This window comes from Oreochromis niloticus, linkage group LG20, assembly GCF_001858045.2.
Source record: "Oreochromis niloticus isolate F11D_XX linkage group LG20, O_niloticus_UMD_NMBU, whole genome shotgun sequence".
In the NCBI taxonomy this organism is placed as follows: Eukaryota; Metazoa; Chordata; class Actinopteri; order Cichliformes; family Cichlidae; genus Oreochromis; species Oreochromis niloticus.
Window position 1 is genome coordinate 3,386,721 of NC_031984.2, and position 17,085 is coordinate 3,403,805.

The following is a 17,085-nucleotide window of genomic DNA, read 5'->3' on the forward strand; positions in this document are numbered from 1 at the left end:
TGAAACCCAGACCAAATCCAGTGTCAAAGATCTTGTAATAATACATTTGGTGAGGAAAAAGTACACATGTTATCATGTGGCATCTATTGTTTCATAGATGCCACATGTTTCATTTAAAATCCACTGTGGTGCTGTCATTATTAAATTTACTAAAAGAAACAATGCTAACCTTCACAGTCTTGAAAGTGTGTGAGGGATCTTCCTTTAGAAAATGAGGTCCTCTGTCCTCTTCCTTTGTGTAGGGCTCTGGTCAAAGAAGTCAAAAACAAAACCAAAACATTTTTTAAACAGTGTTTATGAAGCATGTAGACAGCTCCAAATTCAGCTTTTTGCTACATAATTCCATCAATATATGATTATCATTGGAGATTTTGAATCAGGCTTATCAGGACATTCAAGTAGAATATGATATCCAAACTACCACCAATATACATAGATTCTGTAAAAGTTACCACACTAAATGTCCGGTTGTGAAATATGATGACAGACTTTACTTATCAGCTTTCTTTCAATGAGTTCATCAGTTGAACTGGATAACCTAAAACGTAAACAAAGGATTAGATTTCGCAGTTGAACACTTACATCATCACCGAAGCATCTTATGAGCCTAGTTAGCCCTCCTATGCCGCTCTTGATTTTGTACAGCTCCACGAACCTCTCCATAATGGTCAAGCACAGCAAAAAGGAACCCTTTCAGGTCAACAGATGTAAGACGGGCAAATTCTGCTTCAACCTGAGCAATAGAAGAAGAGGGGTGGAGAGTACAGGCAGAATGAAAAAAAGATTCTTTGAGACCCAAATTTAAGCAAACGGTCATCTGAGGCCCATTAGAGAAAACACAAACACACAAAAGCAAACAAACAAAAAGATGCACTTTACCTGCCGTTCAGCAAACAAGGAAGTTCAGAGAACAATAAGCTCTGTCTTGAAATCTTTTAAAGTAGAATGATTGTGAAAATGACTTATGTGATGTAAAACTTTAGTAAACGTGCGATTAAAAGAACACTGAGTAAAAGGACAAGTAACAGTTTCCTTATTCCTCAGATGTTTACCTTGATGAGCAATACTGTTTTAGTCCAACTGCCTCATTAAAGTTACACAACAGGCTTTTTACATTAAAGCCAGCAAGTCCATTACATACTCCCTTTTTAGATCTGAAATACTGTGCACATTCTGTGTATATGTAGTGGACAGCAATTTACCCAAAAGAGCGCAAAGTTTGCAAGTCCACCTCATTTAAATGACAAAGACAGATGTGATCATCTAGACCTGTGAAAATAAATTAATGACAAACTTGCAGTTATGGATGTTATTACAACCACAAGAACCTAAACAGTCTGCTCCATTGCTTTTGTTAATGAATCATTTGTTGGTAGCACGTCTGAATATTTAGTTTATGCCACCTGCATGTGATCATCAATAGTGCCATATTACTTCTTAAGAAGTACCCTGACACTACAATCTTTATATCATTTGTTCTACAGAGCTATTAAGTTACAATATAATCTGTGGTGTTTCCAGTATGACAAAATGCACAAATTGTAACTTACCATTTGACTCCACTGACAAAAATAAATCCCCAGCATCAAGTTTGGCTTCACAGACCTAAAATAAGTAAAATAAAAATATATGTTATAATTATATTGTTTTCGCCATTTATTCATGTTTGCTAGTTTTCTGACATATAAACAATGTTAGTTTTGTTACAATACAGAGAATGCAGTTTAATTAAAAGGTAAATTATGCAAAAAAAAAAAAAAACTTCTGCAGTATACCATGCCAAAAATCAGTGTCTCTGATGCCAATTATTTTATCACTACAGCTCTTTTAGTATGGAAACTCACACAATCTAGTCATACTGATCACATGAGTTCAAAAATAAGTCAAAATAGTGAGCTGTTGTTAAGCATAAAGCATTTCAGGGTAACAAATAACTGCACAATAGAATTAAAGCAAAAAATAAACACACTGGAGGACTATCTGATAAAAACTAATATAATGCTGGTTTGTAGACCATATTTTGTCTCAGTCCTCAGTGCACTCTTGCAGCTTAGCATGCAGCAGTTAATAACAACTTAAGTGATTACATAGGGGTAAACAGATGACAACAAGCATCGGAGTCCTGCCAAAAAGTTCTTTTTGAACCCAGCCAGTTATTGGAAATATTGCCAAAATGAACTTCCACCAAATACAACAGCCTGTGAACTTGAAAGAAATTTACAAGTACAGAGACAATATGAAATAAGCTTTATTAATTAGCTGAGTTAGCTTGCTAATATCGCAACAGTGGTTGAGTGCACAACCTTAAAGCTAGCGGCACAATACTTGTGATTTGGTCAGTGCCACATTAAACCCATAAAAAAGGCCATGTGTCAGTTTATTAGGTCAAGTTTGGTCATGACATACAAGCTGGACCTTGTCGGCTAAAGTTACATTAGCTAAAGCAAACATTTCGGTAAAAGAGAAAAACACACATCATGCCATAAATTCAAAACATGTTCCAACTTTTGTAGCTCTCTTTCCTTATAGTTATAACCAATGTTACTCACCTTGAAAGCATATTCCAAAGAAGACGATTAGAAAACGTCCAAGTAAAGTGAGCATGTCGTTAACCGCCAATTCCCCATGATGCACCTCGGTAGCAGTCACGTGACGCAGTTTTGAATCCTGCTGTGCTCAACTTACCCACATTGTCAAGTTCACATAAGTTGCTGATTTAGCTGGACATGAGTTTTCAAGTTAGCTTTTTTTGGTGTAATTGGGACGTTTTTAACTTGTAATTCTATGTTATAACAACAACTTCAGTCATCTATCGTCAAACTGATATAGAATAATATGTTGAAATAACAAACATCTAGAATTACATTTTACAGTGTACTCATCTAAGATTACCACAAAGTAAAAGATCTCTCAGCAAAATTATGCAACATTTTAGGCACTATTGCCCCGATCAAATCAGTGAGCTGGGATTTTATATTCTCAACATGAACTACTGTTACAGCAACAGACATGGACTACTGGTGTCCCACACAACAACTCAATGTCCACTCTGTGAAGGAGCCAAACACATGCCTTCTCCTCTCGTTAACTGAGATAAACTGCTGGCATATGTGTTTTACATCTATACTGTCCAGTCTCTCCTGGTGGACATGGCAACACGTTATTCATGGTTACATACAATTTTATACTGATGTGGGCCAAAGCCTAGCACATACTTGCCAACCTTGAGACCTCAGAATTAGGGAGACATTCAAAAGGGCTGTTAGGGGGGAGGAGTGGTATACATATACATATATATACAAAAAAACTTGAATTTTACAGTGTTTATTTATCGGATAAAATAAGTTAAATGTCACCGTTATTATTGTTCGGGCGGAAACAGGCTGGGGTTGTCCAAATTCAGAATCCACCTGAGGACCTTGCCTTTGCGATCTAAGTGGGCCGGGTCCTCCGAAAGCCGGGTAGACTGGAAATGAGCGACTGTGAAATTGGACGGTATAGCCTTCAGAATTACGTCACGAGCTCTCTCGGTGGAGTAAAACTCTGCCGTCTGCTCTTTGCTATCTAAGTATAACCGGACACTGGCGTAAATTCTCGACCATCTCACACTTCTGTTTAATCAGTTTTCTGTTTGACGTTTATTCAGCTGTGTGAAAACCCCGGATGAACCCTCCTGTGGGATTAATAAAGTTTTATTTAATCTAATCTAATCTAATAACTTTAATCTCAACCAAACCGATTTACTCACGAACAAATAAAACACTGAAAAAGGCCAAACAACATATTTAAGTTATTCAAGTGATGTATATATCATGTTTATCCATGCCAAATCTACGCCCTTGCTCTGACCCATCCCTGTGTTGCGTGTTAGAGTCTGTCATGTCACCCGTGTTTATATCTCCATGTTTGACTGTCACCCTCCGTGTGCCTTGTCTCTATGTCTGTATCTGTGTGTGTCCCTCGTGCCGCCTTTTAGTTGTGTTTCTGTTTGCCCCCATGAACTGTTCCTGTGTTTTTGTCACCTCAGTCTGTCATGTGTTCCATGTATGTTTGTCCTCTTTTCGATTGTCAAGCTTTCATGTCCTTGTCTGGGTCTATTTGTTTTTTGCCATCTAATTAAGGTAAATTTCATGTTTTTAGTTGTTATAATCTGATGAGCAATATTTTATTTTATTTTTTGTTGTTCCCTCTGTTTCTCATCGATTCGTCTGTTCATCATCCCCTCCATCAAGCCTTTATTTGTCACATGCAATGTTACACATACATATTACCTGCAGTGAAAATTTGACCCCCTTCTGACCATACATATATTGCACAAAGATCACATTGGGAAGACAGGTAGGAAACAGGTTGGATAAGGCAGAGAGTCAAAACACAGTCTTGTAATCTGGGAGAATTTGTTGTGCCAGCCAGCCAGCCAGCCACATGAAGGTAATCGTTGTTTGGGTTAGGTTTAGTGCAAACAAACTGCATTCCAATTTCGCAGTTGATCTGATGTCCATCACTGGTCCCCAGATCTATCGATTCCCCGTTGCAGAGTTGGAGCTTCTCCAAGATCGTATCCATATTGTGTTCAATAAGCAAAGTCGGTAGATGTCTTTCAAATGTCTTCCATATTGAGTGTTGCCAGGCACACGACACTCCACTTCTCCCAGCCATTGTGTGTCCGGCAGCAAAGGACCCTGCACGACAATCGGGTTCCCCAAAGCCCAGGCTTCTCATCGAGAAGGTGGTGTCAATTTTCGTTAAGAGACCAGTTGATCAAATCCATAATTCCCTGTGTATCTCCCCCTGCATTCCTCTTCCCATGTTTCCGTGTTTCAGGTTTTTTTGTTTGTTCTGTGTTTCAGGTTTCTTGTTTAGTTTTCCCAGTTTAGGTTTTGTTAGTTCCCTTCCTGCCTTGTTTTGTGTTCCTGTTCAGCCAAATAACGGCTCACTTTTTGTTAAACATTCACCTCAGCTCCGTGTATCTGCATTGGGTCCACTCTCTCTCCAGTACAAAGACAGTACGAACTTACCAAACTATGGACCCAGCAGACCTCGAGCTGTACAAGCGGTGGGAGGTAGCCTTCACCCAGCTGGAGGAAGAGCTCAGGTGGAAGCCATTGTGCACCCCCGAATATGAGCATGTTTTCCGTGGAACCCGCCCAGCTCTCGGGCGGCCCTGGAGTTGCCGTGTACGTCCACCAGCGCCTAGGCCTCGGCCACTTCAAGCGGGAGTACTCAGGTTTGCTCCATGCCCTCACTCCGCAGACTTGGCCCTGCCATACTGTGCGCTGGAGGCTAAGCTGCCTGGCTTGCCGGCTTCCTGTTCCCGGACGAAGCAGTGTTCCCGCCGCCACACTCAATGGTCGCTGAGCAACTCCCGGTTGTGAGTCAAAATGACTGTTTTTCTTATGCTCCTCTTGAGCTTACATGATTTAAGAACAACAATCTCACCTCAAACTTTAGACACTGCTTTTAATGAGACTGAGTTTGAATTTGTAGACTGTTTTTGTTCCTCTCCAGAAGCCAGAAGTTATGTTTTCAGAGTCAAACTGTCAACCCAGAGTTTGGGTTATCCAAAACTCTGGGTTTGTCAACCCAAACTCTGTCAACCCAAACACTGTCAACCCAGAGTTTGGGTTGACAGAGTTTGGGTAGATAAATACTGTTGAGACCATCACCTGTGGTGGACAATGTATAGCAATTATTTTTGCTGAGACTGTTTTTTCTGAACCTCCACCTCTGCCTCTCTGTACTCTTGTTTCTAGGACGGCTGCAGCCCAGCTTTCCCCTGCACCCGTATCAGTTCCCCGGGTGAGGGGGGCTAGAGCCCGGTTGGTCCCTGCCCTGGTTCCCAGGCTGGCTGAGGCTCTGATAGTCCCTGCACCTGTACCTACTCCTCAGGTGGGGACAGCAGACGCCCAGCCGTTGCCGGTGCCTGTCCCAGCTATGAACCAGCTCCCTCCTGCACCCATATCTACTCCTCGGGTGGGAGTGGCTGGTGTTCGGTCCGCCCCGGCACCAATGCCGGTCCCCAGGGTGAGGCCAGCCAGGACACAGCTGACTTCTGCACCCATACCTACTCCTTGGGTGGGAGCAACTAGTGTCCAGCAGGTGCCTGCACCCCCTCCCTGGGGGCTCATAAGAGCTGCTCCAGCACTCCCTTGTGTCCGCTGGGGGCTCTGGGGAGTCCTTCCAGCCATCAGCTCCACCTACAAGCAGCCTGATGGCTGCCACCCCGTCATCTGGTCCTGCCTCGTCTGATCCTGACTTGTCCACATCCTGCTCGGCCTATATGTCCATATAATGCTCAGCTTGTCTGTCCACGTCCTCCATGGCTTGCCTGTCCATGTCCTACATGCCTTGCCTGTCCACATTCATCTACCACACCACACCATTACCGGCCACCTTCCTGGCCACTCACTGCCGAGCTTCAACGTTGCCGCCGACGCTTTCCACATGGCTGGCCTCCTGGAGTGCTTTGCCCCTGCCACTTCCCACACGGCCCGTCTCCTAAAGTGTTCTGTCGCTGTCACTTTCCTCACGGTTGGCCTCTGGACCTTCTAGCCTGCACCACTGCAGCTTTCCACTCTGTCGGTCACCTGATCTGTATTTGCACTGCTGCTTTCTACATGGCCAACCCCAGAGCAGGGCTTTTCAGGGTTGTTTTTAACCTTTTTTGGCTCCATGTTCTCTGGTTTTGGACTCTGTTTGATCTGCCAGCTCAGACCGTGACAAAAAGGAAGTTTTTCCTTTCCACTGTTGCCAAAGCACTTATTTAAAGGGGGTCATATTGTTGGGGTTTTCTCTATATTCTTACACCTTACAACACCTTAGAACACTTTATACCTTACAATATAAAGTGCCTTGAGGTAACTGTCATTGTGATTTGGTGCTATGTAAATAAGATTTAATTTAATTTAATTTAATAAATTTTTATAGTTGGATTGATTTAAAATGCAGGTGTGTTGACCAGAACTATAAACATTAGCTGAGTAACAAAATCCATGAACACAATTCAAGGGTTAACAGAGAGTGTGATACTTGGTATGAAAAACAGGATACATTTGGCTTCCTGTGATACGGAGTTGTGTCAGGAAGAGTGTCCGGGGTAAATTTCTGCCAAATCAAACATCACTTTCAAACCTAACTGAACTGCTGCTGTTAGACAAATGTGCCAGTGCTTGAAAGGAAAACTCACCAACAGCTAACTGGTGCTAACCCAACACTCAGTTTTAATGATGGTATGATTTTGTCAGGTGTCAGGTGAGAATCCTGACACCCCTCTCCCACCCATTACTTTCACTCAAGACCAGGTTCAGATGCAAATGAGGAAGCTCCATTCAGGCAAGTCTGCTGAACCAGACGGAGTGAGTCCCCACATCCTCAAGGCCTGTGCCCCCCAGCTTTGTGGAGTCTTCCATAAACTTCGTCCATGTACTGAAGACACCACGTTCCAGTGGCCCCCAGGATTACAGGCCTGTGGCACTGACCTCCCACATCATGAAGACCCTGGAAAGGCTCATCCTGGATCAGCTCCGACCCATAGTCAGACCACATCAGGATCCCCTTCAATTTGCTTACCAGCCGGCGAGCACTGTGAGGGTCATGTTTTTTTACTTTTCCAGTGCTTTCATCACCATCAGGCCAACCCTTCTGGGTGATAAGTTAACAGCGATGCAGGTGGATGCTTCTCTGGTGTCCTGGATTGTTGATTACCTGACAGGAAGACCACAATATGTGCGTCTTCCACAGTGTGTGTCTGACAAGGTAACCAGCAACACAGGGGTACCACAAGGGACTGTCCTCTCCCCCTTCCTCTTCACCCTCTACACCACAGACTTCAGCCACTGCACAGAGACCTGCCATCTTCAGAAGTTTTCTGATGACTCTGCAGTGGTTGGATGCATTAGCAGGGATGATGAAACACTACAAACAGTACCGGGCTGTGGTCGACTCCTTTGTCACGTGGTGTGAGCAGAATCATCTGCAGCTCAACGTGGCAAAGACCAAGGAATTTATTGTGGACTTCAGGAAGACCAGGAAACACTTGACCCCTGTTTCAATCCAGGGGGTCAGTGTTGACCAGGGTTTTAATAGTTTTGCAATTTTCATTAGTTTTTATTTTTATTTCGTTTTGACTTCAGAGTTTCAATTTTATATTAGTTTTAATTAGTTTTTACCAATTGTTTGCTAGTTTAGTTTAGTTTTTATTTTTTTGAAAATCCTTAGTTTCAGTTTAGTTTTGATTAGTTTCAGTTATAGTTTTAGTTGTGTTTGCAATAATTAAGTGTAACAAAATCCCAGTTTCATCATATCAGTCATTCTCTTCTGCTTATCCTTGGGTATGTTGCTATTCCAGCTACCATACCCTGCACCCTGCACAGGTCACCTGTCTGTCGCAGGGTTAACACGCAGAGACAGACAACTCACGTTGCCACCTATGGGTTCTTTAAATAAATAAATAAATAAATTAGGGCAGATGAACAACCATTGATACCAGGCAACTATAAAATGTATATCTTGGCCGCAATGAGACTATTAACTCTTGCAGCACCGGGTGTTCGTAATTTTGGTTCAAGTGAATTGATAAACCTTTTCAAGGCAATTGACTCACACAGTTATGTAGATATCCCAGTCCTGTTGTCTCGGGATGCATCACGCTGCCTTGCCTGGTGTTAGCTTCTGTTTCTGGGGATGAGGGTTGAGTGTGCTCCCTTACCTTCTCAAGGTAAGCTAGGTTAGGCTTCTTGTGTGAGCTTTTCAAGTGCACTTTAAGGTTTGTGGGATTTTTTTCCCTTTAGAAATGTCCCTCATAATTTGTCTCGATCCACTACAAGACACTTGCTTTATCCAAAACACAGTCATATTCAAAGTAATCTCAAATTGGAAGCTGGCGCTTTCTCCAGACTTTTCCTGACGTGATTCTGCGCGTGGACGGAGCAGCAACAAAAACGACTCGACTAACGTACTTGCCACCTGCTGGCATAATGAGACACAGCAAGAAAAAAAACCTGGAAACTAAACTTCTTTTTTACCCTTGACTATTGTATGACAAGCACACATCAACGAAAACTAAACACATTTTTGCTATAAATTCAGTTAATTTTAGTTAGTTTTGTGAACACTCATTACAGTTTTAGTTAGTTTTCCTTTTTTCGTTTTTATTTTTATTTCCGTCAACGAAAATGTTTTTTCACTTCTAGTTTTCGTTATTTCGTTAGTTTTAGTTAACGATAATAACCTTGATGTTGACATTGTGGAGGACAATAAATACCTCGGAGTATACTTTGACAATAAACTGGACTGGGCTAAAAACACCACAGCACTTTACAGGAAGGGCCAGAGTCGCCTCTATTTTTTGAGGGGACTGAGGTCGTTCAACATCTGCCGGACAATGCTCAGGATTTTCTACGAGTCTGTTGTGGCCAGTGCAATCCTCTATGCTGTTGCATGCTGGGGGGGAGTAGATTGAGGGTTACTGATGCTAACAGACTCAATAAACTGATCCGCAAGGCCAGCAATGTTGTGGGGAGGGAGCTGGGCTCTCTTAAGGTGGTGACGAAGAGGCGAATGTTGTCCAAGATAAAGACAATGTTGGATAATACCTCCCACCCACTCCATGACACGCTGGTCAGTCACAGGAGCACGTTCAGTGAGAGACTGAGATTACCAAAAAGCACCACTGAACAACACAGGAAATCTTTCCGGCCTGTGGCCATCTCCCTGTACAACTCATCCACTTAACAACACACTGTATACTACAATAGCTACACCCTTTTTGCACATGCTCTTCTCTCTTATTCAGATATTTATCAATAAGTGACTTATATGTATATGTGTGTGTGTGTGTGTATATATTAGGGGTGCAACAATACTCTTATCGGTATTGAACCGTTCAATACAGTGCTTTCGGTTCGGTACGCATATGTATCAAACAATACAAAATTTTTAATTTATTTTATCAACTTTTCTTCTGACGAGAGCTCAGTGGATCTGCGTTCGACTACTCCGCCTAGGCTGCACTGTCGAGCGCAGATCCACTGAGCGCAGCGCAAGCTAGCGAGACAGAAGCTAAGCTCGTTGCAACATGGCAACTGCCCCAACGCTAGCCAAAATTGAACCTCCCCCACCCTCATTCTATTTTGGTTTTCATGTGAAATATGACCCTGATGGTCAGCGCGTCATGGACAAAAGTAAAACAGTATTTCGGATGTGCCACGCAATGCTCAATTACATTGGTGGGAACTAGTGCGTTAGCGCAGTTAGCTCGTTAACGTGTTGACGCCGTCCAGCCCCACAGTCCGATTTGCGGTAACTCGTTAATGGAGATTTGCGGCGTTATGGCGTTAATGTAATTTTAACGAGATTAATGCTGACAGCACTAGTGGGAACACAATGAATATGACTGCACATTTACGCCGACATTATCCTAGTGCAAAGACAAGTGGTAGCAGACAAAAACAACAAGCACGCATGCTACAAACTTTACCCGAGTCATTTAGACAGCCGTTAGCACATGATTCTCCTTATGGGGACCTGATATGTTTAATATGCTGCTGAGAATATAGCCCAGAAGAAGCGTATAGTATAGCTTTTATTTTGGAAAGAGCCATTTCTCTGTAATAAACTCTCTTTTCCAAAGATGAGTGATTTCTCGATCAAATAGATTAATTTTTTTTTTAATTATTTTGTTGTTTCAGCAACATTAAATTTAAAAACTGTACTTTTGAGTTAAAATATCTATTTATAATTTTAATAAATGACAAGTTAAAAAGGCATGAACATTTTTTTTGTATCGAAAAAATATCGAACCGTGACACCAAAGTATCGAATCGAACCGAACCGTGAATTTTGTGTATCGTTGCACCCCTAGTATAATATAAAAAAAAAATTCCCCACTCGCCCCTGTGGGCGGTTAATCCTTCAAGCTCGGGTCCTCTACCAGAGGCCTGGGAGCTTGAGGGTCCTGCGCAGTATCTTAGCTGTTCCCAGGACTGCGCTCTTCTGGACAGAGATCTCCGATGTTGTTCCCGGGATCTGCTGGAGCCACTTGCCTAGCTTGGGAGTCACTGCACCTAGTGCTCCGATTACCACTGGGACCACCGTCACCTTCACCCTCCACATCCTCTCGAGCTCTTCTCTGAGCCCTTGGTATTTCTTGAGCTTCTCGTGTTCCTTCTTCCTGATGTTGCTGTCATTCGGAACCGCTATATCGATCACTACGGCCGTCTTCTTCTGTTTGTCTACCACCACTATGTCCGGTTGGTTAGCCACCACCATTTTGTCCGTCTGTATCTGGAAGTCCCACAGGATCTTAGCTCGGTCATTCTCCATCGCCCTTGGGGGCATCTCCCATTTTGACCTTGGGACTTCCAGGTTATACTCGGCACAGATGTTCCTGTACACTATGCCGGCCACTTGGTTATGGCGTTCCATGTATGCCTTGCCTGCTAGCATTTTGCACCCTGCTGTTATGTGCTGGATTGTCTCTGGGGCATCTTTACACAGCCTGCACCTGGGGTCTTGCCTGGTGTGATAGACCCCAGCCTCTATGGATCTTGTGCTCAGTGCTTGTATACCCGTGCATCTTAAATTTGTCTGTGGAGTTAGTTCGATAATAGGACATAAATAAGTTTAATTGTAAGATATTTATTGGAGTATTTCAAGGTAACCGTGTTGCACTATTGCCCCCATGGATCTATAAAGATCCATGCATATCAATACATTAATTCCTTATGTACTTTAATTTAAGAAGAATGATCTGTAACTGCTCGCTGTTTGTCTGTTCGGGGCTTTTCGTCTTTATCCGTTCCTGATCTGGATTTTTTGTTTCAACGCTGTTTCGTTAACCCTCCTGTCATGTTCACCTCCCGCCCCTTACTTTAGTGTTCCCAGTCAAAATTGACTGGTTTTTTTTTTTAACTGCTCTTAAATTAGGCCCAAAGAGTGGGCGTTGTAGGGTGTTGTTACACTGCAACAGCATTTTGCAGATAAATAATTCTCCCTTAGTTACGTTACGTTGCAATAGGCCTAGGCTGCTGGGGGATTCCCATAATGCACTGAGTTTTTGTCCTTCTCTAACCTTTTTCACTCACCAGATCTTTATGCACTACTCTGCATTTAATCATTAGTTATTATTGTTATTATCTGATTGTTGAGGTTTGCTCTGTATTATTGTAGGGCCTTTATCTTACAATATAAAGTGCCTTGAGGCAACTGTTGTTGTAGTTTGCCACTAAATTTATGATTGTGATTTGGCACAGAAAACGATTTGCCCTCAGGTCCACATCTACAGGTAATTTGGAATGACCAATTAACCTGTTGCATTAACTGCATGTGCAAGCAAGCTGGACTACCTAGCTAAAGAGAATCCACACAGACACAAGGAGAACTTGCAACCTCCACACATAAAACCCTCAACCAGACAGTGAATTCAACTCAGGACCCTCATGCTGTGAGGCAACAGTGCTAACCACAACACCAACGTGCTGCCCTGTACTAAGTTCAGTTTAGATAAATGTCATAAACTACACTTAAAGTACTGTTAACTTATACAGGATAAAAATATGCTAGAGTGCAGCACCTGTAACTCCCACACCTTTGATCGTGTAGCTGACTGACTTTCATTACATAAACTGAATTCAGTGGTTTTTGGTAAAAGAATTTACTTCTTGCTGGAGTATAAACCTGTTTTTTAACCATAAATTCAGGGTTAAACATCAACTAGATCAAAGTTGGTGAAATAAATTCTGTTTTGTTTGTTTTGTTTGTTTCATCTTTTTTTTTTTTAATTTCACAACGCTGGCAATTTTGGCAAACAGCAGCAGCAGGTCAGTCCAGTTTATAGGAGCTGCGTTACAGTTCTTTGATATTATAATCTACTATCATCTCTTTTTTGTAGGTAATAAAAGTCAAAATCCAACACAACCTTTGATAAATTAAGAGCAGAAACAGTTTATTTGAACATTCGTTGTCTTTAGGTTATTAAAAAAATAATATAAAACAATATTCACACAGAGGCATATGAGCAGACTTTCAAAACTCACACTACGTTTTATCATATTTTCTAGTAGTATCATAGTCAAGAGCAGGATATCTTCAGACCTCTTATTAATCTAATATTAGAAGTACAAGATTCAGATTATATTGTACAGTGAATAATTAAGTACTAAGTTAACAATAAAGAGTTTGTACTCTTAACCCTTTTTTCTCTTTTCTGAACTGTGGGTTTCTGTCATATTTCTGTCCTGCTTCCACAATAACATGACTGAGTGTGCATCAGAAGGTTTAGAAGCGAAGGTGGTCAGGTTACTGGGGATACCCTCGGAAAAATCTGAACCAATCATAATGGTCATCAAACCAAGTATAAACATCAAACCTCACATAGATATATACTGAGGTGTCAAAACTCGTACAGGGTACAGGGCAGGTTTTCAAATGTCACCTTTATGGAGGAAAGAGTTAAAGCAAAGGCATTATGCTTGATTATTATCATTGCTTTTTAGCACTTGAGTAAGATGTGTATTAAACTGAAAGCCACAGAGACTTTAAAACCTCATAGAAATGTTTTTGTGACTCTGTCATTACAAACAGCAAAGATAAGGTGCTTTATGCAGTCTGAAAGACAAAGCAATCACAATTTATAGTACAATATGATTTCTGTGATTATGTGACTTGCGTTGCTTCTGTAGTTGAATTACTTGATTTTTTTTCCCCCTTTCTTCAGTCGGTTTAGTCAAACGGTGGTGTGGTTTCTTTATTCTCTGATGGAGTAGAAAAGTTTTTCCAGAAAAAAGAAGTGTGTCAGTACAGAGCAAAGATATTAAAATTAAAACTAGACTGAAAATTAAACTGAGCTGGTTAACTAAAAGTAAACCAAATTTCAAATATGAAAACTGAAATAATTAAAATAAAACAAATATACACACTCTGAACCAACACAAATTTAAAAAGTGCTGCTGGTCTTTGCTAAAGATGCACAGTTCAACTTTGCAAGTGGAAAGGTTTATACATGTCAGGTGGCATGTATGTAAGCATTAATACTTACATACATGCCACCGGAAGGGGCGCTATGTGGCTGTCTTATTGCAACCAAATAAAATGTCAAATACACAAATAAAAAAGGCAAAACAAAAACTGTGTTGGTATTTTTAAATACATTTTTGTGTGCAATGTAGTTGCAAACTAAACTTTTTACTTTTCAACCAAATTTGAAAAACATTTTGCAAAGGGTGATCTTTAACCTTCCACATTTAGCCCAGAAACAACTTCCAGGGTGTCTGCAGCTTCATGGTGAGGTTTTGCCATTTTCCCGTATTGTTGTCATTAAATAATAAGTATTGATCATTATTATTAGTTTATGGAGTCTTCTAATACGTTAGTTTAGACCTTCACTATTTCCTGCATATATGATATCTTTATGAGCCAAAGTTTTAATTGCATCAGGTACAACAGCGCCATCAATTGGCAACTGTGCAGATCACCAGCTTCACAGCAGTGAAAACATTTAAGGATCTGAGTGAGTAGCTGTATTTACCTTCTCTCAATGACTGAAGCTCAAGATTTTGTGCCTGAGAAAGATTTTAATATCATGAGTAAAAAGTTGCTTTTGACATAAAAAAAGACATGACAGAATCTCTGTGCGGTAATGCTTTTCTAACACAACTTATCCCCTCTTTAATTTTGTTTTTATGTAAAGACCTTGTAAAAACTCTACAACAACAACCTGTTGCGTGACTCGGATAGCTCAACACATCAGAAGCTAACAAAAGACTGAGTCTGGCAGCTGTACATAACACACAGCACTTTACCTGGTGACTTGCGGGTCCTTGTTGAGCCTGTTCCCCTCCTTTGACATTTCCCTCGCTCATCCCCGTGTTGTCCTCCTTCGTTGCAGTTGTTTGCTGTAGTTTTGCTTAATTAATCATTTCTTGAGCAGCATTTAAACAGCCGTCCCAGTCCTGTTTATTTATGTTCTTTGTGATTTCCCTAAACAAGTTCTCATTCACTGCTTTTCTCAAAAGATCTTCCAGGATTTTTTTCCTCCTCTTCCAAAACCACTTAGTAGTACAAACTTTTCCTGCTGTAAATGCCCATTTTTTTCTTTTTCAAAGAATCGTCTCCATCCACTCCACGACGTGAAGAAAGCCGCTACAACTATAGCCAATAACAACGTATAACCACAAATCTGAAAAAAAAAGTAGAAATGCGATATATAACGCATTAATGTATATTTACTGTAATTCCATAAAGAAGACTGAGACTGAGATCACTTATAGCTCTATTTAGAAAAAGACACTCACCTTTGATGCGTTCATCCTCTCAGCTCTTTTGGCTTTTTCTGCTTCATCCATTAATAGTACAAGTTTGCAGCTTGATGTTTTTCTCGTCAGTCTTACAGGAGAAGTACCAGACACCATGAACTAACACAGCTACAACCCACAGCAGAGCAATTAAAAAGGCTCTGATAACGCGCTTGACTACAACACATGGAAGCGTCCCAGCGTGTTTCGCAGTTCTCCGGAATGTCCTGTCTGTCAGCAGCATTAAGAAAAACGTTATAAAAACTGGCACACCCATGGCTTGCAGGTGCTGCAACTGCAGGACAGATACTGGTAATAAAAAACGATGACACCCACCAGGATGGTAACAATCAAGACAATAAATGGGTCACGACGAATACATTGAAAGAGTTTTTTTTTTGTTTTTTGTTTTTTTTTACCATCCTGTGTGCTGAGAGTGAAGCTTCCATCCTCTAAAACTATAGCAGTAAAATTATGTCCTGTATCTAAGTATCACAATTTTTGTTAAGATGATGACTATTTAAAAATTCAGCCTCAGTCCTGTACTGCTGTGAAATTATCACGTCCTCCTGTCCAAGTGACTCAGTTTTCTCCGATCCTCAAATAAAACGTCATCAACATGTGCGCCCCTGCAGGTAGCAGGACGCAACCGCAACATGATGTCACGAAAAGACATTTAAATAGCCCCCCTTTATCATCATTTCGAGTGTCTTCTGAACGCATTTGACTCTTTTCGTGCGGCATCTAACAGCATTTAGTTTAAGCAGACTTCCTACTGTGAAGAAATTGAGTTTTATGTTATTTCACAATTTTATCAACAACACGGTGTTCAAAGGAAAAAGTCCAAAACCAAAACAGAGTACACTTCACTCTCTTTAATTCCACAGAGTAAAGTTATTACTATAGCCTACATGGATCTTTATAGAACACTGCTGTAGAAGTGTACATTGGTATTGAAACATTGCAGTGACTAACAATAACCTATATTAAGGATTTATGATCACATTTACTCCTAAGATGAATGGATTAAAAGAAAAATATGAAGACTTAGTATTTGCTGCACTGACAGATGAATTGGTTGAAATATAAACCTGTGGCATTTGGTTGGTTATTTGGTCATAGATCATAGTATTTATAATCAAACATGTAGTCTGTGCTGCATATTGCTGAGGTGTTTTTTTTTAATCAGTTTGTGCATTTTATGAATAATTGTAAATATGCAGTATAAATACAAGCAAATATATTGAGATACCTACAGCTATATTTGGTATCCCTGTTATCTGTTTATTGTCTATTATTTTTATCATTTTTATTAAACATTTACCTGACACTTTATTCGGTGCACCTTGCTAGTATCATGTTGGAGCGCCTTTTGCCTTCAGAACTGCCTTAATTCTTCTTGGTATAGATTCAAAATATTGCTGAAAGCACTCCTCGGAGATTTAGATTCATATTGACATGATAGCATCACACAGACAGTGCTGATGATTGTATGCTGGGGATCCATGTTGAGAATCTCCTGTTCAACATCACAGTGGTGCTCTGTTGATTTCATTCTGAAAAAGCCCTTATTGTACTCCAGAATACTTTCAACAGTACTTTGAAGTATAGTTACTGAAACAAATTTAAAAGCGTCAATCTAACCATGATAAAATATTGATACTATAACCACTCTTAGCTGTGACATAGAAGCAGCCAGCCACACCTAAGTGTTTCAGATCCTTAAACAACTTTTAATAGTAGACAGTGGAAATCCAACTAAATGCTCCTAGCTCTGTCTGAAAAACCATTCGCC

At 40.8% G+C, this 17,085-nt stretch overlaps 2 protein-coding genes and 1 long non-coding RNA gene across 3 annotated transcripts in view; 2 read left to right on the forward strand and 1 right to left on the reverse strand.

Moving 5' to 3' along the window:
- LOC109196249 (uncharacterized) overlaps positions 1–16,406 on the forward strand; it is a 36,114-nt gene extending 19,708 nt beyond the window's left edge. The window contains exon 4 of the mRNA XM_019350113.2: positions 15,381–16,406. Within this exon, the coding sequence (XP_019205658.1) occupies positions 15,381–15,409 (29 nt within the window). The 3' untranslated portion in view covers positions 15,410–16,406. The remainder of the gene's footprint in view (positions 1–15,380) is intronic.
- LOC109196250 (translation initiation factor IF-2-like) lies at positions 3,826–6,793 on the forward strand. Its single transcript, XM_019350114.2, has 2 exons — positions 3,826–5,371; positions 5,754–6,793. The coding sequence occupies exons 1-2, from the start codon at positions 5,025–5,027 to the stop codon at positions 6,247–6,249; spliced, it is 843 nt and encodes a 280-aa protein (XP_019205659.1). The 5' UTR covers positions 3,826–5,024; the 3' UTR covers positions 6,250–6,793.
- LOC102081196 (uncharacterized) lies at positions 12,923–15,426 on the reverse strand. Its single transcript, XR_270225.3, has 4 exons — positions 15,291–15,426; positions 14,799–15,175; positions 14,525–14,558; positions 12,923–13,751 (listed from the first exon to the last, which is right to left on the reverse strand). It is a non-coding gene; the product is annotated as an uncharacterized LOC102081196 (long non-coding RNA).
- Positions 16,407–17,085: the final 679 nt, after the last annotated feature.

Excerpts from the sequence above, each read along its gene's own strand:
- LOC109196250 (XM_019350114.2), top strand. The coding sequence starts at position 5,025 with ATGGACCCAGCAGACCTCGAGCTGTACAAGCGGTGGGAGGTAGCCTTC. Across the intron at positions 5,372-5,753 it reads TCGCTGAGCAACTCCCGGTT|GACGGCTGCAGCCCAGCTTT; the intron begins GTGAGTCAAAAT and ends TCTTGTTTCTAG.